This window comes from Glycine max, chromosome 6 (assembly GCF_000004515.6).
Source record: "Glycine max cultivar Williams 82 chromosome 6, Glycine_max_v4.0, whole genome shotgun sequence".
Taxonomy (NCBI): domain Eukaryota; kingdom Viridiplantae; phylum Streptophyta; class Magnoliopsida; order Fabales; family Fabaceae; genus Glycine; species Glycine max.
Window position 1 is genome coordinate 43,950,526 of NC_038242.2, and position 24,690 is coordinate 43,975,215.

At 33.6% G+C, this 24,690-nt stretch overlaps 1 protein-coding gene and 1 pseudogene across 1 annotated transcript; one reads left to right on the forward strand and one right to left on the reverse strand.

The window, feature by feature from the left end:
* The first annotated feature begins 9,476 nt into the window (after positions 1 to 9,476).
* LOC121175012 (26S proteasome regulatory subunit 8 homolog) lies at positions 9,477 to 13,147 on the forward strand. The gene is made up of 6 exons (XM_041016167.1): positions 9,477 to 9,547; positions 10,736 to 10,802; positions 11,142 to 11,218; positions 11,390 to 11,525; positions 11,597 to 11,730; positions 12,757 to 13,147. Exons 1-6 carry the CDS (start codon positions 9,477 to 9,479, stop codon positions 13,145 to 13,147), a joined length of 876 nt encoding a protein of 291 aa, XP_040872101.1.
* Positions 13,148 to 16,238: 3,091 nt separating this feature from the next.
* LOC113001890 (uncharacterized) lies at positions 16,239 to 23,075 on the reverse strand (annotated as a pseudogene).
* Positions 23,076 to 24,690: the final 1,615 nt, after the last annotated feature.

Below are 24,690 nucleotides of genomic sequence, written 5' to 3' on the forward strand. Positions count from 1 at the left end.
TTTTGTCCCTGATTTTAGCTTCAAACTTTTGTCTATCCCAAAGTTATTATATACTTTCCCATGTCGTATTATTTTTTCTAGTGATCTTTCTAAAATTTCTTGTGAAATACAGGACATGAGCACGTTGAAGACGATTGGTTTTGTTGACTTGAAGGAATGCCTTTTTCACTTGATAGTTGGAAAGGATAAAAGTCCATCTACCAATAATATCACTACCACCAACACCAATACCTCCAAGCTTTGGCATTTTAGATTAGGTCATTTATCTGGTAATCATCTTAATGTCTTAAATCAACAATTCCCTTTTATTTCAAAAGATTCTAATGAAATTTGTGACATTTGTCATTTAGCTAAACAAAAATGATTGCCCTGTTCTCTTAGTTCGAGTAGAAGCTCTAAAATTTTTGAGTTGATTCATATGGATATTTGGGGACCATTTTCTAAATCATCAATTCATGGACATAGATATGTCTTAACTGTACTTGATGATTTTAGTAGATATACTTGGATGGTTTTATTAAAATCAAAAAGTGAAGGGAAAACACATGTTCAAAATTTTATTAATTTGATTGAAAATCAATTTGAAACAAAAATTAAATGCATTCGATCCGATAATGGTCCTGAATTTTTTCTTAAAGATTTTTTTTCTTCAAAGGGTATAATTCACCAAACTAGTTGTGTGTATACCCCTCAACAAAATGGAAGAGTGGAACGCAAACATCAACATATCCTTAACGTAGTTAGGGCCATTATGTTTCAATCTAAACTTCCAACAAATTTTTGGTCCTATGCTATAAAACATGTCGTTTTCCTCATAAATCGTGTTCCCTCTCCTGTTATTTCTTATAAAACACCATTTGAGCTTTTATACAAAACTCACCCAGATTTTTCTATGATCAAAGTTTTTGGTTGCTTATGCTATGCATCAACTCATAATCAAACTCACAAGTTTCAACCTCATTCAAGAAAAGGGGCATTCTTAGGTTTTCAAAATGGTAGCAAGGGATATGTTGTTTTAGACATTAACACAAGAGAAATATTCATTTCCAAAAATGTTATTTTCCATGAATCTTTCTTTCCCTTCCACACAAACCAAAATCTCTCTACTAGCGAAGCCCAACCACATTCACATATAGACCCAATTTCACATACACTACATATAGACCCAATTTCATATACGCTACCTACACCACCCCAATTTACCCCATCCACACCTATCACAACAAACACTGAACCAACAATTCCTCAACCCAATGGCTCACCATCACCTTTCCCAAATCCTTCAACTCCTCCTACAATCGACACACCAAATCCCAACATCATTGATCAACACATCCAAGAACCACCATCTAACCATGCTTTACCACGTCGCTCCAACCGCGACACTCATCCTCCTTCTTACCTTTCTGATTATCAATTTCAAATTCCTTCCCTCAAGTCTGCTCAATCATCATCAACATGCACATATCCAATTCAGAGTTTCCTCTCATACACTCATGTCTCTCCTTCTCATCGCGATTTCCTTATGACTCTGTCATCTGAGCACGAACCCACCAGTTTTCATGAAGCTGTGAAACATCAATGTTGGCGTGATGCCATGAAATGTGAGATCAAGGCTCTACAGTTAAATCAAACCTGGGACATTGTTCAAACCCCTTCTCATGTACGACCAATTGGGTGCAAGTGGGTATATAAAATCAAACGACTATCGAATGGCAGTATCGAGCGTCACAAGGCTCGTCTTGTTGCAAAATGATACTCTCAAATTGAGGGCATAGATTACTTTGAAACCTTCTCCCCTGTTGTTAAGATGGCCACTGTTAGAGTTGTTCTTGCTCTAGCATCGATTAATCGATGGCACCTTCATCAATTAGATGTTAGCAACGCTTTCTTACACGGGGACCTCAAGGAGGATGTTTACATGGAGATCCTTCCTAGCTTGCTTGGTTACACATCAAGTCAGAGTTGCAAATTGAAGAAATCACTTTATGGATTAAAGCAATCCAGCAGACAATGGTATGAAAAATTATCTAATCTATTGCTGATTTGTGGTTATTCAAATGCCCATGCTGATCATAGTCTATTCATCAAGGCTCATAATTCTGAATTTACTGCTTTAATTGTATATGTTGATGACATTGTGCTGACCGGTAATTCCCTTGCTGAGATTGAACACATTAAGCATATTCTTCACACTAATTTTCACATTAAGGATTTGGGGAAACAGAAATATTTTTTGGGGATTGAAGTTGCACATTCTGATAAAGGAATTTCATTATGCCAACGTAAGTATTGTTTGGATTTACTGAAAGATTCAGGTATGCTTGGGTGTAAGCCATCCTCCACTCCTATGGATAGTTCTCTTCGACTCCATAATGATTCCTCTGGTTTTCTTGATGATCCACTATCTTATAGACGCCTAGTTGGAAGACTAGTCTATTTGACAAGCACACGCCCTGATATTGCCTTTGCTACACAGCAACTAAGTCAATTTATGTCCAAACCAACAAAAGCCCATCATGCTGCAGCTATCCGCGTTCTTCGATATCTCAAAGGGTGTCCAGGCAAAGGCTTATTTTTTCCAAGGACTTGCTCTCCTCATCTACTTGGGTTTAGTGATGTTGATTGGGCAACATGTATTGACTCTAGGCGCTCTATTACTGGTTATTGCTTCTTTATAGGCAATTCGCTTGTTTCATGGAAAACCAAGAAGCAAACTACAGTATCACGTTCCTCTTCTGAGGCTGAATATCGAGCACTTGCTTCTGCAACTTGTGAATTACTATGGCTTTCTTACCTTCTAAGAGATCTACGAATTCCCCTTTCCAAGAGTCACGTACTTTACTGTGATAATAATAGTGCTCTTCACATTGCTGTCAATCCAGTCTTTCATGAACGCACCAAACACTTGGACATTGATTGTCATCTAGTCTGTGAAAAGTCCCAAGCTGGACTCATGTTACTGCTCCCAGTCCCTTCTTCAAATCAACTTGCGGATATATTCACAAAGGCTGTCCCTCCTCAATCCTTCAACACCTATCTTTCCAAGCTGCAGTTACAAAACATTTTTGCACCTCCAGCTTGTGGGGGGCTAATAGAGGAAACATATAATCCTAGCTTAAATAAGGAAACATATAATCTTAGCTTAAATGCTACATAATAGAGGAAACATATAATCCTAATTTAAATAAGGAAACATATAATCCTAGCTTAAATTATTTGACAGCATAACATTATTTTCCTTTCCTTTTTTTTCCTTCCATATATTTATGAGCATATATATTACATTTATGAGAATATGATTTGATTCCATTTTATCCTCCTAGGTTCTAGGTCATTCTATTCCCATTATTATAAATAATGTAATCATTGATATATTGAATAAAGAATTTTATACCAATTTTATTTGTCTCATTTCCTTTAGTTTTCTGTTAGTGGCTTAAGTTAGACACATCTTGTGCTCAGTTTAAGTTTTTATCATCAACAAAAATTTGGCTTATAAAATAAAAGTTGTTCAACACATCACTTTTCATCTATAACTTTCTTTCTTTCTCTTCCTTCTCTGCTCTTTTTACCTCTTACATATTATGGATCCACTCCGAAATTGGGGTGGAGATTCCATGTTTTCCATCTTGTTAAGATTTTTTGGTCGTTGCATTGAAGGAGAGGAGAACACGTTATTTTATATATGAATAGGTGCTGAACTAATTAGTCTTGATTCCTTTTTTATTGGGAAAGGTTGCATGAAAATCTTGGTAATTAGTATAGTAAAAGTATCATTTAATTTGTTTGCAAGTTAGTCTTGAAAATCTTACCAGATTCAAAGTAAACTTCGATTGCCCTATCCATTTTATTATTTTGTTTGCAATTGTATGACGACTTCTATATGTCTTCACGTTGATTCTAGATTAAGGATCTTCAATTAATGAAATATGAGTAAGCGCTTGTTAAAAAAAGGTTAAATATGTTTAAGATGGATGATAAATTATCAAATTTTATTTTTATCCTTAATAAAAAAAATATTTTCAGCCCATAATATATTAAAAGTTTTATTTTGGATCGTGCATTAGTTAATAATGGTGTAGTATCATGATAATTAATGATAATGTTAAAAAAATCAATTTGTAATATGATACATTATCAGTTAATTAATAGTAAAAATTCAACAAAATTTTAATAGATAGAAGGTTCATTACAAAAAAAAATTATTAATAATTTAAAATAAAATTTAATCATTTATCAATGACTTTAAACATATTTAAATATTAAAAAAATAACTGTGATGTAATGTAAAGTTGACAAAAAAAGAGTCAACAATGTCCGTCTTCCAAAAACGAGTACATTTCTTAATTCGAAAAAAGAAACTAATGTCAAGATAAGGATAATAATAATAATTATTATAATAAACAAGGTTTCATCTCAGAAAACAAAATTGAATTTTTGCTTGCAAAATCTTTAATTTGGATTCTTTAGAAAGGGTCAGCTACAACTCTCGGTTGTGTGACGTTAGTCTATCACAACCATTGAAATACGAATCATTTTGTATATCTTCCTTTTATAATTCCAAGTAATGATATATCTTCCTTTTATAATTGTACATTTGTGTTAGTCCAAGAGATGACGCAAAGAACGAAGCATTTAGTATGTCATGGTAGTTAGCATTAGCTTGACACTAAGCTTTAAATTTATGCGCGCCAAAACTCTTTCTCGGCCTCACTCACTTTGCTCTCTGGTTGTGATGTTTGGTCTTGGAATTGGATTTGTGGCAATAGGGTCCAATAGAAGGCAGAGATACTTTGGCGTGGTATAATTATGATTATTGGTAGTGTGAATATGGGGTGATGGAAGTGATTATGTTTATTATATACATTTCATCTCTGAATTAGAATAATTAGACCATCAAATTCATCATTGGAATATTATTCTCTTTCCTAAATAATCCTTTAATTGTATTAAACAAATTAAGTATAAAAAAAAGTCATTCAAATTAATCCTTTAAAGCTAGTAAAATATATCAAATTTTGAAAAACCTTAAATATGCTTTTGTTTTTTATTTGAATTTCATTTTTGTCTCTGATTAATTTTTGTTTTTGTTTTTACTCTTTGATATTTAAACATTTTTATTATTTTATCTCTGTCCTTAAGATTTCTCTATTAACTGGTGACGTGACCATTAGCTTTTTTAAAAATATGATTTGTGTTCGTTTTAAAATTACTAATATTCATTTTGAAATTAAAATTATAATTTTTGGTGGCTAAAAAACGTCAAAATCAATTTTTTACAAAATGGATATCTGATCTTTTTTCCTCATTTAATTAATCACTACAAAATATACAAATTTAACATCACTTACAAGAAAAATTGACGTTAAATTATTCATAGTGACATTTCTATAAATCAATGGAACTTCTTAACATCAATTTTCAAAAAATTGATGTTGCTAGTAGAAACTTAACTTCAATTTTTTGAAAAGATGTTACTAGTATAATGTTAGTATTTAAAAACGGATGTTATCAAATGTGTAGATAACATTAGTTTTTAAATGAAACTGATGTTGGCTATTTTTTAATATATGAAATGAAACCATCACTCGTTTGTGTTGGTGCATAGTGTGCTTGCTACTACACCATGGATTCCCATTCCTTTGTTATCAGCTCAATGATGTTGTTGTCGTCAATGGTGAAACGGTGAAACGTCTGTGTCCTTCACAAAACCCTAGAGCGGAGAATATGGGTGAGGTGGAGCGTCGACTGTTTCTCTCCCTCTCGGACGTGGCTTCTCTCTCCCTTGATCTCTCCTTTGAGAGGCTTCTCCAATCAGTTCCCTCCAGCAACGACTTTGATCTCATCGATCGCACCCTCAAAATGGCCTCTCTCCTCCTCGACACCACCAAACATTCCTCTCGCAAATGTGCTTCCAACCACAATTCCTTCTCCTGGCCCCTTCCTCCCGATCTCACCATCAAGGTCACTCTCACTTTCCTTCTTCATTTCCCTCACCTCTAATTTTTTAAGGCCAACTTACTATACCTTTTTGTTTTCAATTAATTTGTTTTCGTGTTGGTGAGCTAATTAATTAAGTCAATGGATGTGTTGTTTCAATGCTATTGATTATTTTGTTAATTTCCCCCTTTTTCTAGGAAAGCCTTTTCTTTATATTATAGAAATGGTTTTTATTGAATATAACTGGATTCAAGTTTTCTAAGTATCTGAATACAAAGATGCTCTACATAGATGAAGTGCTTGTGGAGGAAGATGCAGAGCACAAGTCTATGGTTGCATTTTTTTTGCATGAAAAGATTCAAATTTCCATTGATTATTATGGGGAATTACTGTAGTTTTTAAGCGTGCTTCTGCACGGAAGTGATGAGTAAGCTTTCTTTGGGTACTGATTCTAATCTCATTGTATAGATGTTTTCGATGCTTGATACCTAGAGCTTGTGCTATGCTTATATTTCATCACTGATTGTTTTTATCTGCTCCTATTAGAATTTGTGGAACTAGTTTTATCATTTGAAGTGTATATTGAACACCGCAATATAAACACTCAAATTATTAATACTTTTAGTTTATGTGAACCTCTTATATTTATGAGCATCTGCATTCATCTTTCAAAATCTTTTTTTTTTTTTTGCCATTGTTGCCTGCTTCAAGAAGAAACAACAAAGCAACTAGAAAGACTAATATACAATATGTGTGGGCAGGTTATATAGGAGAACAGGGATGGCCTTTCTGACGAGTTGCCTCGCCTAATATGCATATCAAGAAAGAAGATGCCACAGTATCCACATAATTACAAAGCTGAAGCTATGAATGGGTTGGTAAGTTTCTTAACTTCAGTAATTTTGGTTATCATATTCTTTCAAGTTAATGTATGAACCTCAAATTTATTTTGAATTAATTAACGTCTCTAAATTTTAAAAGACTAGAACAGTGGCACGACGAATTTTAGCAAATTTCGAACTGAGATTTTTTCTTGTGTTGTGTTTGTATGCAAATGTTTTATCAACGAATGCTTAACATTCTTGTTATGGTTTATGTTTTAATAACTGTTACTGTTTTTCTGATTTTCAGGTCTTAGATTCAGTTTAGTTCTAATGAAGCTATTACATGTCGGTTGGCAACTAATGAGGTACAATTTTCTTGTACTTGGGATTTTTCGAAAGGAGTTGTTTGTCAGTTAAGAGTTTCCGGAGTTGCTGATGCTGAGCTTTCTAGTTTACTAAGGTCCCATGTAGCTGCATTTGTTCCAGAATCCAAGGATTGTGTCCCTCAACTTAATGCTTCTCGTGCAAGCTTAATTAGGTTTTTTGCAACTAATTATGTGCTTCCTTATTATTCAAAGATAATCCTTATGAATTATCATTTTTGTTTGGTGATAGCTGCCATGTAGGGGTATATTTTGGGATTAAATTATATAGGAATCAATAATTTTTCTTTCTTATTTCATCCTTTTTATGCAAATAATTGTTATTTTAACATCATTTAAGTTTTTATGTATAAAATTTTAAAAGTTGATAAATTTATGATGCTTAGTGAATAATTGACACAGAAGAGAGCAAATGTGAAATCTGAAGATGCGCGCTGAGCATGCCCTAGGCGCTCAACGCAAGGCACATGCTCGGTGGGCACAACACGCTTAGTATTAAGAAGCGAGACTAATTTAAGAAAGCGGGTTAATTCAGGAAAGAGGCCAGGTGTGTTTAGCGCGTAAGTGCGAGATTGCTACCATACTCGCTAAGCGTGGCAAGTGTGCTCGCTCAGCGCAGAAGTTGCGTGAAAACTAACCTGATTTGCAACTATAAAAGAAGAAAAAAATACAGAAATTCTAATTGAATACAATTTCTTATTAAAGACAAAGACTAGAAAAAGGAGAAACAAGCATAGAAAACCATTTTGTCCCTCCATTCCCTTGCTATAATTCCCCTCTACTAAATATTCTCATCTTCCAATCGTAAAGCCTTCTATAACAAGAGATGCTAAATCTTCCTTTGTTTGAAATTTGACAACTAACTATTTTTTATGTAATTTTTCTTTCTATCTATTCAATATTATCACTTTTGTAGTATCATTTCTTGTGCTTAATATTATTGTTTGTGACTTGATCATCCATTTGTATGGTAAGTTTTAAGGGTTGCGTTGGAAAACATTATTTTCTAATACAATTGAGAAATAATATTTAAATAAAGTCATCACTTGAGATAGAATGATTTTGTTTAGTATGTTATACATCTTTATTCTTAATCCAATTTATTGTTTTATCTCTACAAAGGGATTTGGAAGAAAAAATAGATAAATTAGGTTCTTTTACTTGAGGGATCTTGGTTAGAGTACATAAGATGTAGCTGTGAATTGAAATAAGTATAAATAAAAAAAATCATTAATATTACATCATCAAGAGTAGTTCTGATAGGCTAAGTCCTTAATATTTTGATATTCTGAATTTACTTCTACAATAAAATTATCTTTTCTTATCTTTTATGTTTTTAATTAATTAATTTAAATTTGTGTTAAATTTCTTTTCTTATTTATTTTTCTACCAATTTAATTTATTTCTCTTTTCTCGTATTCTTTTCAAATCAATTTTTTTATTCTTTTATTAAATAAATATTCATCTACATAAGTACAAACAAAGTGTTAACTGATTGACAAGTGTACCAAATGTCCAAATAATAAAGACTCAGAAATCTGAGTGTCGATTTTCACAGGAACTTTGTTTTGTACTTGTGTTGGATAATTTCTAATTTATAAGAGAAAAAGATAAGGTAAGGTATAAAAGATAAATTTAAAAGAACAAAGTATAAAATAATAACTATTAATAGAAAACAAAAGAAATAATAGGGAATTCAATGGGATGAGAATGTTAGGACCTAACATGCCTTATTTGCCTAAAATGTATTATTTGTGATTTTTCTCCATCAGTCAGGTGAATTTATCTTACCCACATTTGTTAGAATACTTGCCCCTGATGTCTCAGGAAGACAAGCTTATTTTACCTATCTATCTCCCAAATGTCTTTGCAAATAGTCAATAGATAAAATGTATGAAGTTCTAATTCTAGATATTTGCTTTGATGCATGGTCATAATGCAATCACTCTATGTCTAACAATGATTTTATTAAGATATCTCTTCCTTTTAGTTTAATTAGAAATTACCCTATGTCGAGCGACTAATTCTTAAAACATATGCATGCAAAATCTTTCTTTTCTATTAAGGATTAGCCTCTTTCGAGCACCTAACCCTCAAAGATGATGTAAGGATGAATAATGCATGAAATTAAAAGTAAAAAAAGGATAATAAGAAAGAAAACACCTGTTTGCATTGATAAATATGAAGTGTACAATACATCTTTTGGCTTTTTAGGCCTGTCAAGCTCTAACTAAGGGTTTAGTCTCTCATAGCCATAAGGGGCCTTACAATAGAAAAGGGGTATATGAACTGATGGAAAAAAAGGAATGGAAAAAGAGAATAGAAAATGATGAAAGAGAAGAAAGAGTTCTCAGACTTTAAGTGTGTATTAGATAGTGCTCTGAGACTCAGTGTTGTGTGAGTGGTGTCTTTTTTCCTTGGCATGATTGCCTTTTTATAGTTGTTGTTGGAGCGGACTTGGGTCTGATGCAAAAAATCTTATACATATTTTTTCAATCTTTTTATCTTTTAATCCTTTCTTTTCATATATGCAAGACATAAATAATAAAAAAATCAATTCCTATCATTTAAGCCAAAAATAATTGCTAAATAAATATTTTAAAATATATTTTTATTATAAAAAAATAGCTCATATTTAGCAGTTATCACAAAGTCCTTGTGGATTTGACATCTGAACTTTCGTTTTAACTTTAATACTTGGGACAAATTGATGCACTTGTTAATCCATCAACATTTGGTCATGCTGAAATTGATAGTTAGATTCCTAGGAATTAATTACTTTTCATTCTTGGTGCACCTTTTTTATTTTGAAATTTGTTTTATTTTTTAAAGGCTTAAATATGTTTTTTTTTATCTATAATATCTATTCAATTTTGCATTTACTCCCTAATAAATTTTTTTGTTTTGAGGCGAGTCTCTAATAAAACAATAATTTTCTTTTTGGTCATTGACACTTATTTTTAGCCCCAAATAAATTAACAAATTTTGTATTTTCTCCATGATAAATATTTTCCATTTATTATTAATACAAACTAAAATAAAATTTATTAATTTATTGGGAAACAAACACAAAAATCAGATATTTATTAGGGATTAAAAACATATTTAAGCCTTTTTAAAAAAGAATAGTTATAACTTTCATGGTGATTTTGATCTCTGTTGAAGCTGGCTTGTGCTGCACAAGGGTATAAAATCAAGCTTAAGACGTTCATTTTCAACTTACATTCTTAATTTATGCTACTAATCACAATGATCATATATGGTGCTAAACAATGTGCTTGATTTATTGGTTATCACTTGGTTCTAACAATTCAATGATTTTAAATTATGACCACTGCTAACTACACAGGTAACATGAGGAATGCTACTGTTATCATATGCTTGTCCCTATACTAGAGGGACCTATTTATGGAGATCTATTTATAGATCTATCTATAGATTTTAAACTAGAGGGAGCTATTAAAAACTTCCCAATATGTTTTTTCTTGAGTTTTCTGAACCATGCTTTTAAATTTATTGTTCAGCTATCTGAATCATGATTATTAATTTAGTTTTCTAAACCGCTCAATCTTATTCATTTTTCAGAGGTTTCCCTGTTAGGCTCATGGACATTTCAGGTATCAGCTTCAGAACAGACAATGGACCATTTAAGGTGTGAACACTTTCTGGTGTTTTCAGCTCAATCTTATTTATGGTGTTTTCTTTACTTTTTTAATTACACTTTCTGCATCTGCTTTCTGAAGTTCTGATCCATCATCCAAGAAACCTTAGTCTGGTTGCAACCAGCTAGAGTTTGATGAGACACTAAGAATGAACAAAATGTAGGTGCAATTAACGCATATGCCTCTAATATAAGGTGAACAAATTGCAAGGCTAACTTCAGTTTATGAAGTAGAAGGTGAATTTGGATTTTGGGAACTTTGTGTCTGTGGCATTTTTTAATTTTACTATTGTTGACATGCATGCTACTATTTTATTCATCATTTCACAGGTTGACCCTTTTTTGTATAATATGCTTCATAAAGACCCGACAAATGCTAATTACTCTGCACTTAGAAAGCTAACACGGTGAATTGACTGAATGCCTCCTGAGCTTAATCTCAAGGTACGTTATGTGAATTCTTCCGCGCCAAGTATAGAATCATTTACTATCATACATTGTTGACATGCTAGTATTTATATTCATCATTTGACAGGTTAACTATGTTGTGAATAATGTAATTGAACTTGAACTTGAAGGGGGCCAGAACATGTTAAGTGCCCTGTAGTTGAAGGACTTTCAGATCAGATTCGGCAACTCAGGGAATCGATTGAACAACCTTTAACGAATCTTGAGCTTTTTCTCAGAGTTGGAATTGGAATGAAACTCCCCAAGGTATGGATGTTCTAAAATATTTTGTATGAATGTTTTGATGAAGGAAAAGGTACTGAATATGTTTCTCACAGGGTGTTCTTCATTATGGAGCTCCTAGAACTAGGAAGACATTATTAGCAAAACCAATTTCCTGCAAAGTAGATGCTATATTCTTGAAGGTTCAACTCTTGTCTTTGTGCTGTGCGAAAAAAGTGCTTGATGATGGGTTTGTCTAAAAAAAAAATACTTCTTTTCTTCTTTTCATGATTGGAGCATTTAGAAATAGATTAATCTAATTGAGCTTTTCAATATAATTAAGGGATGAAATTAATAATTTGAAGTTTTTTAATCTTTTTATCATTGGTAAAAACATGGAAGCTAATACAACAACTATATCCAATCTCAGATGGCATGGAAATAACACCTGATTTCTTTGATTATTTTGATGCTACAGTGAGTCTCCTTGAGAAAGATAAGTATGTGTTCTAGAAGCGCAAAATGCTGAATTTATTTTCTTTTGATTCACTGCAATAGTTTTGAATAACTCCGGAATCTGTTCATAATTTTTCTATTATAGATCCATTATGGTTGTTTCCTCATGTAATGACCATGGAAAAAAGTAGTTTGTACATGATCCATGTAAGTTTATATGTCTGTAGGTTTCATTTATAACATTGTCACAAGTTTGTCTCTAATTTTCTATCACTTATTTTCTAATTCATGTCTTGATTTGATATTGTAACAAATTTGTTCAGAATCACATTTGAATAAAAAATTTATCAGTTATGGTTGTGATCGATGGTGAGCGTATATTAGGACTTGGAGATCTTGGTTGCTAGTTGTTAGAGTTTTGTGGTCTTAGTCCCACATCGCTTGGATTGTTAAAGTTTTATAGTCTTAGTCCCACATCGCTTAGTTGAAACCTGAGCAAAACGGTGTTGCAGAAAGGATGAATAGAACCTTGAACGAGTGAGCGAGGTGTATGCGGATCCAATCTGGCTTGTTTAAAGCATTTTGGGCAGAAGCAATAAACACAACAACATATCTCATCAATAGAGGACCATCAGTTCCTTTGAATTATCAGTTGCATGAAGAAGTATGGTCTGAAAAGGAGGTAAAACTTTCACGTTTGAGAATTTTTGGTTGTGTTTCATATATACTGATAGACTCTAATAGTAGAGAGAGATAAATTGGATCCGAAGGCGAGGAAGTGTTATTTTATTGGTTATGGATCTCACATGTATGGCTACAGGTTTTGGGATGATCAAACCAAGAAAGTTATCAGAAGCAGAAGTGTTACCTTTAATGAGAACTTATTTTATAAGGACAAATTTTCGGCAGAATCTACATGTGCAAGTAAACTGTCAGAAATTTCTGAGAAAGTAACACTTGAAGAAATTTCAGAAAGTGATGTAGCCAACAGAAACCAGAGTACAGGCATAGAGGTTGAGTCAGAACCAGAACCATCAACTCCTCCAAGAAAATCTAGCAGAATTTCAGTACCACCAGATAGGTATTCCCCTTCATTGCATTATTTGTTGTTAACTGATGCTGGTGAGCCAGAATGTTTTAGTAAGGCTATGCAGGGGAATGACACTATTGATTGGGAGCTAGCGATGAAAGATGAGATGACATCCCTTTAGAAGAATAAACCGTGGTCTTTAACTAAATTGTCAGAAGGAAAGAAAGCGTTACAGAATAGGTGGGTCTATAGGCTAAAGGAAGAATTTGACGGTAGAAGAAGATACAAGGCGAGACTTGTGGTGAAAGGGTTTCAGCATAAACAAGTAATTGATTTCACAGAGATCTTCTCTCCAGTTGGAAAGATGACTACCATCAGAGTTATTCTGAGTATAGTAGCTGCAGAGAATCTTCACTTGGAGCAGTTAGATGTTAAAACTGCATTCTTGCATGGGGATTTAGAGGAAGACATCTATATGACCCAACCAGAAGGTTTTGAAGTGTCAGGCAAGGAGAATCTTGTGTGCAAGCTTCACAAAAGTTTATATGGCTTGAAACAAGCACCGAGGCAGTGGTACAAGAAGTTTAATGAGTTTATGAGCAACTGAGGATTCAAAAGATGTGACATGGACCATTGCTGCTATGTTAAGAAATATACTAATAGTTATGTTATCCTTGTCGTGTATGTTGATGACATGTTGATTGCAGGATCTTGTATGGCAGAAATTAACAGGTTAAAGCAGCAGTTGGCAAAAAACTTTGAAATGAAGGATCTTGGTCCAGCTAAACAAATCCTTGGTATGAGAATTCTTAGAAACAGATCAGAAGGAATTTTGAAGTTGTTTCAGGAGAAATATATACACAAGTTGCTTGAGAGGTTTTACCTTGAAGATTCTAAGACCAGGAATACCCCTTTGGGACCTTATTTGAAGTTTTCAAAGAAGCAATCTTTGTAGACAGATGAAGAAAAATGCTACATGTCAAGAGTACCATATGCATCAACAGTTGGGAGTTTGATGTATGCTATGGTGTGTACCAGACCTGACATAGCACATGCAGTGGGAGTTGTCAGTAGGTTCCTATCAAATCTAGTAAAGGAGCATTGGGAAGGTGTAAAGTGGATACTCAGATATCTGAAGGGTACTCCAGAGATGTGTTTGTGCTTCAGAAAAGGCAATCTCACTTTACAGGGATTTTCAGATGCAGAGTTGGGAGGAGATTTTGATACCAAGAAAAGCACCACAGGCTACATTTTTACTTTGGGAGGTATTGCTGTGAGTTGGAAGTCTAAACTTCAAAATAGAGTTGATCTCTCAACCATGGAAGTCGAGTACATAGCTATCTCAGAAGCAGCTAAGGAGATGATTTGGCTAAAGAATTTTCTCAATAAATTAGGGAAAGAACAAGATAATGCTCCAATGTTTAGTGACGGCCAAAGTGCTATAAGTCTTGGTAAGAATCCAGTCTTCCATTTTATCAGGGAGTTGATAAATGATGGAGACTTATCTTTGTTGAAGATCTTAGGATCAGAGAATCCAGCAGATATATTGATTAAAGTTGTTACAACTGACAAACTTAGGCTTTGCATTGCCTCAGTTGGCCTTCAAGGATAATTGAAGATGAAGGTGCTACACTAGGTAAAGAGTCGATGAACTCATTGATTACAAGGAGCTGTTAGAGTTTGGAACTTAGACCACAAGTGGGAGAATTGTTAGAGTTTTGTGGTCTTAGTCCCACATCGCTTAGATTGTTAGAGTTTTGTAGTCTTAGTCTCACATCGCTTGGTTTGTAAAAACTTGTATCTCATTAGTGTTATATATAGAGACACCTTGTAAGCTTTTATGTGCAAGAAATAAAAGTTCTCCTAGTGTAGTCATGGACGTGGGCATATTCATTGTGTGCTGAACCACGTTAAAACTTTGTGCCTTTTCTCTCTTCCCTTTATTTCTTTCTCTTCTTTTATTGCTCTATACTAACACTAGTGTTAGTCTCTTAAATCTGCATTACACACAAAGACAATTACAATAATATAATTTTTCTAAAATTTTGTTAGGGAATGGGAATTCCTGTTTAGGAAACCTTATCTTCATATGACTTTAGGAGGTGTCCGCCCCTCATGTGTTAGAACTACTAAATGTTATTTTCTCTATTTCTTCTCCCTTCCCTTCCCTCCCTTATAGTTTATCAATTATAAATTTTTATTTGGATCTTCTCTGATTTTAATGTTATAAATGAAATCTATAGATATTGTTAACTCTGTGGCAAGTGCACTAATTCGTCCAAGTAGTATTAAAAATGGTAAGATCGAGTATCAATTCCACATGTATTTTTTTGTACTTTAGGCGATGTATAACCAACTTTTACGCAATTAATGAATAGATTTAATAAATGCATTCAAACCATTTTGTGAAATAAACAACTATAATATTCTAAACTATAATCAAGTAAGAAAAACAAACACTAGGAATGGTGAAAGGTCGTCAACGCAAGTTTAGAATATATTGGGGCTTTCCTACTGAAATTACTCTTGATGCAACACAATTGATTTTTCTCTATTTAATATTACTCTAGTTATCACCTATATCTACTAATTCACTCTAACCGTAATTCTTCACGTGATAGAGACTAATTCCCCTAATTTCCTTCTTAATCCCTTAAAAACAAAATTAATGGAATTGCATGACTAATGGAGATGCATATACAGGTTAAACAACTTCATACTATCCCTAACAAAGAAATGATTAGATTCTCTTTTCTGTTTTAAGGAGTATAAACATTTTCCAATGTCTAAACCCTAAACATACCATATATGTGGTTGATCAATCCAAATACATGTAGATAAGCACAAAAAGACACAATGAAAATGGAATTAACATTAAATAGATAGTGAGAATCTTTACATTAAGAGAGTTTAACGGAAAGCTCACAACAATGGGTAGTTTAGCCTCTCATGACACAAGAGGTAAAAAGTATGGAGGAAAAGGAATGAAGATGAAAATGGAGGTAGACTTTGGCTCCCAATGAATGTTGCTTCCTTTTTGCTCAAGCTCTAGGGTTCTTTGTCGTTTTTGGATAAAAATTCATATACCTTTTTCTTCCCCCTGATTCTCACTTAAAAACCTACTCTATTATGAGCTTCCGCGCTAAGCATGTCTTCACGCGCTAAGCGAGAGTAAGTGATTAGGCACTGAGTGCATCTTCATGTTACTCAGGGTCTTTAGGAAGCTCCCTCAGGCTAAGCGGGAAAATTCCTGCTAAAAGACTTCAGCGCACTTAGCGGCCCTGGTGTGCTAAGCGAGAATCATCAAACCTCATCTTTTGCTCCAATTCCTCAACTGCATTTCTGTAAAATAACCATCACAATAACTATAAAAGACTAACAATTAAAACATATACTACATAAAAACATCTATTGATTGTAGTGTTTGTCAATAACCGTTGATGTTGGAACAAATAATGAGAAGTTGTTCAATGATGAGTTTTACATTGGACTTAAACAAAAGCGAGCAACTGGGAAAGTCTGATCATCCTTGGCCCTCATAGACATACAAATTAATGTATATAGTTTTTAAAAAATAATTTGAGTGTGATGTTTCTATTTTGTTAACATGACAATTGTTTATTGTGGTTTAGTAATATGCAGAGCTTCTAGAGGCGTTCATGCGCATAGTTAAGCAAAACTATGGGGAGAAAGTTCTCATATAGGTAATATATCACATTCAACACCTGCAGTGGCTTTAGTTTGCTTGAAATTATTGTTTTCCTAATTTTGGTTATTCCTTTTCAGTTTAAGGATTTTGCCAATCATAATGCATTTGATCTGCTGGAATAATACAACTTATCTCATCTTGTTTTCAATGATGATATACAGGTAGCATGCTTTAAAGCTTTTTGACTTGTGTACAGTTCCTTATTTTTATTTTAGGTTACTGATTGGGCCCTTCTTTGGTTTAATGTAGGGTACATCATCTGTGGTATTAGCGGGATTGCTTGCATCACTCAAATTAGTTGGGGGGGGGGGGGAGAGGACCTTTGGCTATATGTTCTTATTCTTCGGTGTTGGAGAGTTACGAGTCTAAGGGAGACTGGTTTGTATTTGCCATTAAGTCCACATGTGTTGTTACCTTAATCTTTATTACGAGTCTAAGGGTGTTCTAATAAATTCCTAGATAGGTAATGTACTCATAAAATCCAACAATGTTATTTTTAACTCAACATAACCATTTTGTGTGTGTTTTTAGGTTCCTTCACATACCTAAGTAAGCACAGGATAGGGAAAGTGTTTGGTACATTTCCACTTGCATTAAAATCAAAAGGTGGCCAATCATGAATTTTTTAAATGTATCCAACAAGACAACTACAACTAATATGGATTTAGAGTCACTAGAATCTCAAAATCAACGATCTCAGCCGCTAACAAACACAAGTCATGAACAACAATTAAACAGAAGTCATGCACATAATAGTTTTATTGTTCATCTAAATGTACCTTAGAAAGCCTCTGAATTCGTAAAGATTCAGCTTCACATGCACAACAACTGCTTTGGATACTGCTTCCACCATGGCCTCAACCAACAAAGAGTAAGTAGTCACCTAATATGTAACAAGTGTGTTTCGATGATGTTATTTTTGTGTTCAAAACTACTTAATTCCATTTCAAACCTTTGTGAGATAAGTTTTGAAAAAAAAACCTAGAAATAATGAAAATCATAACCCTAAGGAGCACTATGTTATTAAGGTCAAGTAGTTGTGGCAGCAAGGAGAAAGAATACGAGCAAGACAGAAGGTTGTGCTTACTTGTATACCGCAGACAACGTACGACGGCGTTACACGAAGGAGTGACGGAGTGCACGAGAGACGGCGAACACAGGCACGGAGGTGAGCATTGCACGCGTTTGAGAGGGGGAATGAGTTTAATTATTTGGGAATACAATACGAAGATGATTTCTACCGAAAAACCGTCATTGTTATAAATTCCCCATAATTACAACATTACCACCGATAGATATTCTAAGATGGTTCTTTATAACCGTCCTAGAAAATATGTGATAGAAATAAATTTATATTCCACTATTTACAAAATTGCCACCGCGAGGTATACTAATACAGTTCCGTAGAACCGTCTTAAAATTGGAGTCATAAAAAATGCTTTTCTAGTAGTGATTGCAGCCATTAATTCCCCCACTGCTTCCCTATCCCTCTTCTTTCTGAGATTAGGGTTAGGATTTTGATTCAAATTGGGGTTGAATTTCTGATTCCCAAATACCTTAGAGCCAGATCCAAGCTGCATTGTACCCAACCTAGTCAAAATTCAAATCCTAAACCCACCAACACCGGAAAGTTATTCCTATACATCTTGTTCAAGGAAGTCAAGCACGAGAAGGCTACATGATTGCCATGGTGTGGTAGAGGCGACGCAACGACAACTCAAGGGTGAGGGCTTTGCAGTTATGCAGAATGTGAGAGGGCGTAAGCGAGAAAGAAGCACTGGTAGGATTCAAGAAGTGAGATTGTGTGAGAATGAAAAGGGAAAACACATCCCTTTCAGGACAGTTTTTAAAACTGACATTGAAGTCTTGCTTTTAACATTGGTTCTTTAAAAAAATCATGTCGTAATACATTTTCAAAAACAGTTGAGAAAATTATATTTTAAAGTTGCAATTATTTACAAAAAAGTGCTACCGAGTTTTGAATGAAATCAATTTTTGTAGAACCATTGTTAAACCAACATCATAGAAGATCATTTTTGTAGTAGTGTATAACGGCTTTCAACATTGATTTTTATAACCGATGTTAAAAATGATCTACTTTTAATGATGATAGTTTCAACATTGGTTCAAAACTGATGTTGAATATCCAAAATAACGGATGTTAAATGTCAATTTTCTAGTGGTGATTAATTCTGATGGTTTTTAACCGACAAAAATTATAATTTAAATTTCAAAATCAGTACTAACTGTGACACTTTCTATCTTGATATACATATAAATAAGAAAAACATATAAAAATGTGAAATTTAATTAAACTAATTATATTCAAATCATGTAAACAAATTCACATGGGTAAAAGGGTGACATTCGCTTCACTATTACCAAATAAACTAAAGACTCAACATGTGAAACAAAATGATAAAAACTATATGTTTAAAACTCCAAGCAATTAATACACAAACTCATGCTCCAATGTCACATCCTATCAGAGCATTGTGTTCCAGCATCCTCTAGTATAAGGTTCACCATAATCATTCTCCTAATTATCTGCTCTCACGAACACAAAGTTTGAGATTATCACAGGATCCAAAAACAAACAACACACAGGAGTGAGTTATCACATTCCTAACTAATAGAGAGAAACAAGACAACAAAGATATACATATCATATAAATGAAATACAACTTACTTAAACACAACTCACATCATTCCACCACTTATCACATAACATCACATCTCAACACTACACGTCTCACACATTTTCACATCATTCATGTACTTAAGGATCAAAATGCAATATCACTCAACCAATCAATATCAATCAATACACAGGCGTTATGCAACAAACATACTAAGACTCAATCCTATATGTAATGTGGTACCATGTTAGCGAAAAATTTGGTCGGACGCCTAGACTACTATAAAAAAAAGCTTTTCTAAGATGGTCGAAAATAGGATACAACAATGGTCATTGACCGTCGTTGTATCCAATGTCGTGGAAAATTAAACATTTTAACGACGGGTCAAAAATCACCGTCTTAGAAAGGAATTCAATTTCAAAGACGGTGTTTATGTCAGCACCGTCTTTGAAGGTAAGGATTCTAAGACAGTGCTTATGTCAACACCGTCTTAGAAGGCTAACTTTCAAAGACGGTACTTACGTAAGCATCGTCCTTGAATTAAATGTTTTTTTAAAATTATTTATATTTTTTCTCAATGATATCCCATCAGAAAAAATAAAAATAATTTATGTTAGCATTGCAATTAATATTAATAGTAAAATTTATTTATTAAATAAATATTAAAATGATAGATTAAATCAAAATAATAGGTTCACAAATTATTTATATTTAAATATAAATTTTATAAATTAATTTTAATATTAATAACAAGACTAACAAAATAAAAATTCTTAAGGAGCACCACAAAATGTGAATAAACTGAAATGTAAGGTTGTTTATAAGGAAAGGAATAAAAAAATACAACTGTATAAAAGTTCATGTTTCCTTCAATCAAATGAGTGGAATAATGTTCTTGTCTTTTCTTTTTTTATAAATTAAAACTTGTGGGCATTATCCTAATGATTCAGCTATTATTCATGATTGTGTGTCCAAAACTATCTGAAGAAATATCCAATTCAGACAATAGTAGTGTGTGACAAGTGCCAACAAAAACTTAAATAATAAAATAAGTGAAAGTAAATCAAGGGAAAATATTTAGAAGAAAACATTTCATTTTTTATGTTAATTACAAAATCTTCTTTTCCTGCAAGGACTTTAGAATATTTAATTGTATTTCAAATAATGCTATTTGCATGTAAACTAAGTCACTTCACTGCCATGATAACTGGAGGCATAGGAATCAACAGCAAAGAAATAGCATAAAATATCTCCAAAGTCAACATTAACACACCTCATTCATTACTGACGGTAACTGATCAACAAATTTAGTTAATGAATTCAGTATTTCCTGATCGATTTCCTGTAGAGTTGATCTAACAGCATCCAACATCATCTTCCGCACATCTCCTACATAGATTGCAGGTGACATTCATCATAGATACACAAATTATTATAGTTAATTATGAAATGATATATGCTTAAATATATAACGAGACAAAATCTGCATGTTATCAAAATATAAAATAAATTTATTTATTTTTTATAAAATAAAAATATTTACTTTTTTACGTGAACAATAAATAAATAAATAAAATTACATTCCTACAATAATTAATAAATTCATAGAAGTTTAACATATTGAAAATTAAAAATAAAATCTTATCTGAAACATAAATAACAATTGTAATAGATAAAGAATAGTGAATACATAAGTAAAAATTGAAAAAAAGTTTTAAATAAAGAAGTCTTACGTTAGGCTAGCTGCGCTACTAAATAAATTGAGATGTAATATCTAATTTGCAGGTGAAGACTTTATTTCATTTGGCAAGAAAGGTTGCATTTTTATGTTTTTAATTATTTTAATGTTTAAACTTATATAACCGTTAGATATTTCATCTGCGGTTGAGATTGCTGCAGCAGGGGGCTGCAGAGAATCCAAACGCAATTATTATAGCCTCTTTGCATATGCAATGGTAAGGCTGCATATAATTTCACTCCCCCATACCTTTGAAGCAAAACCAGAAGAAGTAAGCTATGAAGATACCTGATGCATTTCTAGCTATTGAGTAAAAAGGAGTTGCCACCACAACTAGCATCATTTGGCTGACTGCAGGACCCAACTGCAGGGCAACACTGCAAAGTTTTAGAGCACAACTGAGATGAACAACTTACAAAGATGCTCTATCAGCTGAAATGCGGTATGAATATGAATAATATTACAGCCTTTCAAGAACATATTTTCTCTTTAAGGACGTATGAAATGATTTCATCGGTTCTTATTCTATACTGGATGGTATGAATAAAGAGAAACAGTTCTTGAGCTTACTAGCCAATTATTTAAACAGGATCAGAAAAGGAATGGAAATGAAACCAGAAGCTTTCCTATGCTTATTTGTTTCCCATTTACTTGAACAGATTTATAGAATCCTTTTGTAGCTATACCAAATAAGTAGAAAGAGAAAGAAAAAAAATACTAAATTCGGTTTAGTTATTCATGACCGGTATTTAATTTTCCTATATCTGTTTTTATCACATCTTTGATCATTTTGTCAATAGTCCATACCATCCAGGTGAAATACATAACATCAAGGAATCCAGTTCAAATAATGAATATGTCAAGCAAAAAGTATTTATACCTCAACGAAGTGTAGCAATCCTCCACAATTTTTGCATCCTCAACCAAACTTAATTCTAAATTTCATAACAAAAGATATGGTGGGAAGGTAAACATAGCCTATAGGAAAAATATCTCTTTACTATAACCACAAGAATGAAGAACCAGTCATTATACTAAATTGGCCTCTAAAGACTCAGTGTAAATACCTGTTCAAAGTAAGGGACTGCCTCCGTTGCTGGCCTGTTGTTGTATGCGATTATGGCATTAGCATTCCACAAGAGATATATACCTTTTCGTCACACTCCTTGAATTGCTATAAGTTTTATTGAAGTAAATGAAACTTCATAATCCACAATATGCTTCCACAAACAAAAATTCTCTTACAATAATTTAATTTTTATAAAAACTACTATTCAGTTGAACTATCAAAATCATTTTGTGCATATATAAATATAATCTTATGCTGCAGCAGCAAGAAAAATAACCAAACCTTAGGTATTTTCTTAGGAAATAAGCTTCCTGCGAGTACTTGAAGAAGTGCCCCATTGCTACAGATTTCAACAAACAAGAAATATATTTCTTTTCATCATAGTAATTCCAGTAAGAATGATACTAAGTATCAAACAAACCACCAACCTATGACCAATAGAGAAAAGAGGAAGGTCTTCAAGCTGAGCAGGTGACAAATTGGCTTGAGGCAACCCAGATGTCAGGGTTGCCCCCACCTCCAACAAACATTACCAACATGGGAAAAAAAACAGCTATTAATGATAAAGATTCAAACTTTGCATGGAAAAAACGAATAAGTAACTTCAGGAACAGCACCAATGAAGGCACCACCCAGGAATTTGACTATAGCTCGAGGCTTGGCACGATTTGGGGTAGGTGGTATCACCAAACAAGAATCCAATTTGGTGTACATCTTGCTATTGACTCTTAAACTTGTGTCTCCACCAACATAAACATCAGAAACCATCTTTGTAGTTCCTCAAAGAGAACATGCATTTGAAATCAGAGCCTCTGATGATGGATGAGGAAGCCACTTGTAGGCCGCGACAACAAAAGGGCACGAGCCATTCACGGTGGTTCGAAACTCAGAACCACGCCACGTGGAGCTCAGGGGTGTGCGACAACCTAGGGAATGAGCCATTCACGATGGTTCATTTGCACGTACTAGGGTTCCTCTACGGAAGTCACCATGGTGCACGGGTTCCTTTGCGAGGCAGCTGAAGAAGAAGAGAGAGAGGGTTTTCGAATGAGGGCGCATTTAAATTATATTTCCTAACGTTAACGACGGTGTATAGGTAAACCCGTCTTTGTATGACACGATATCTATGATGGTGTTTACATATACACTGTCTTAGAATAGTGATTCATATTTGCAAAAATGCCCTTGCCCAGTTAACTAAGACGATGTAGCAATGAAACGTTGTTGTAAAAAAAAATTACAAAATTGTCACCGCTATCGTTCAACAACGTTTCTACATGCACCGACTTTGTTACTGCGTTGTAAATTAATAAAAATATAGTAGTGTTAGGAGTACATGACAAGACAGACCACACACTGGTTAGTTAGATCACTCTCACTAGGTAAGATCATAGGGAGACCAGTCAGAGTCACACTATTTTCTAAGAATGCTTCAACCATGTGGGATCGACACATGCTTAAAGGAGCACTCAAACCGGGTGTATTTACCCCAAAAGTCTAGTCTCCGAAAAATCCATTAAGGTTTCTCCCTCCTGATTCTGGTCCAACCCAAAAAACATTTTAGCATGCAGACTTTATCTATGAACTGTATAAAACACACGACTCCTCGATTGTTCTCAAAATAATTTTAACTCATCGCACCTCAAAGTGATTAAACTCATTGGGTTCCCATAATCAATCTCATCACAATACTCGACATGCATTAACTCGTCACCCTTAAAGGATCTTATAGTCATGTGATAATATATTTCATAGCTCATAACTCAATGCACACAACATCTCAATACATGTGTGATCTCACAATTTAACACATACTCTACTTATCACTTACACACAGTTCATCACACTTCCATAATCTCAAAATAATACGTTATCATACCTCATGCATATGTCACATGGTAATAATATTAATATGTTATGTTCATATGATTAAACCCCTCAAACAATTTCACATAATCATATCAAAATCAAATGAATTAAAATTGTCAAAAACACCAAGAGCACTCAATTTTATCAACCAATTCGCATCAGAGCATCAATTAGTCCATCAAATATAATAATCTCATAATTATAATCATACTGGAAGAATTACAATACAATAGACATCCTAAAATAAACCTCAATTTGATTCTCTAAGGATTCCTAAACATATTTATTCTAACTTCGATTGCGATAAACTCATCTCTTACCTCTAAGTGGGTTCACGTGTGTAGTCTGGTAGTGATAGAAACGTCTTTAATGGCTTCCTAAGATTCCTCAAGCTTTTCCTCTGATTGTTTTACTAGGGTTTCTAAGCGTTAGAGAGAAGGAAAAGCGATAGGAGCTTCCATTTCACTGTCTCTCTACAAGGGACATTTCTCTCACTACAGACATTATCTTGAAAATGTGGTGTTCAAATGAACTCTGAACCTGGTGTCCAAATTAGCTCTAAACTTGGTGTTCAAATTTTACGACGACAATCCAATGGTTAACTACTCCTGGATCATGGTTTACTGGGATAGGTTCGGGTGTATGCGGAAAAAAAAGAGTTTTGAGTGAGGGAGAAGGGAAAACGAATTTGAGAGAAAGA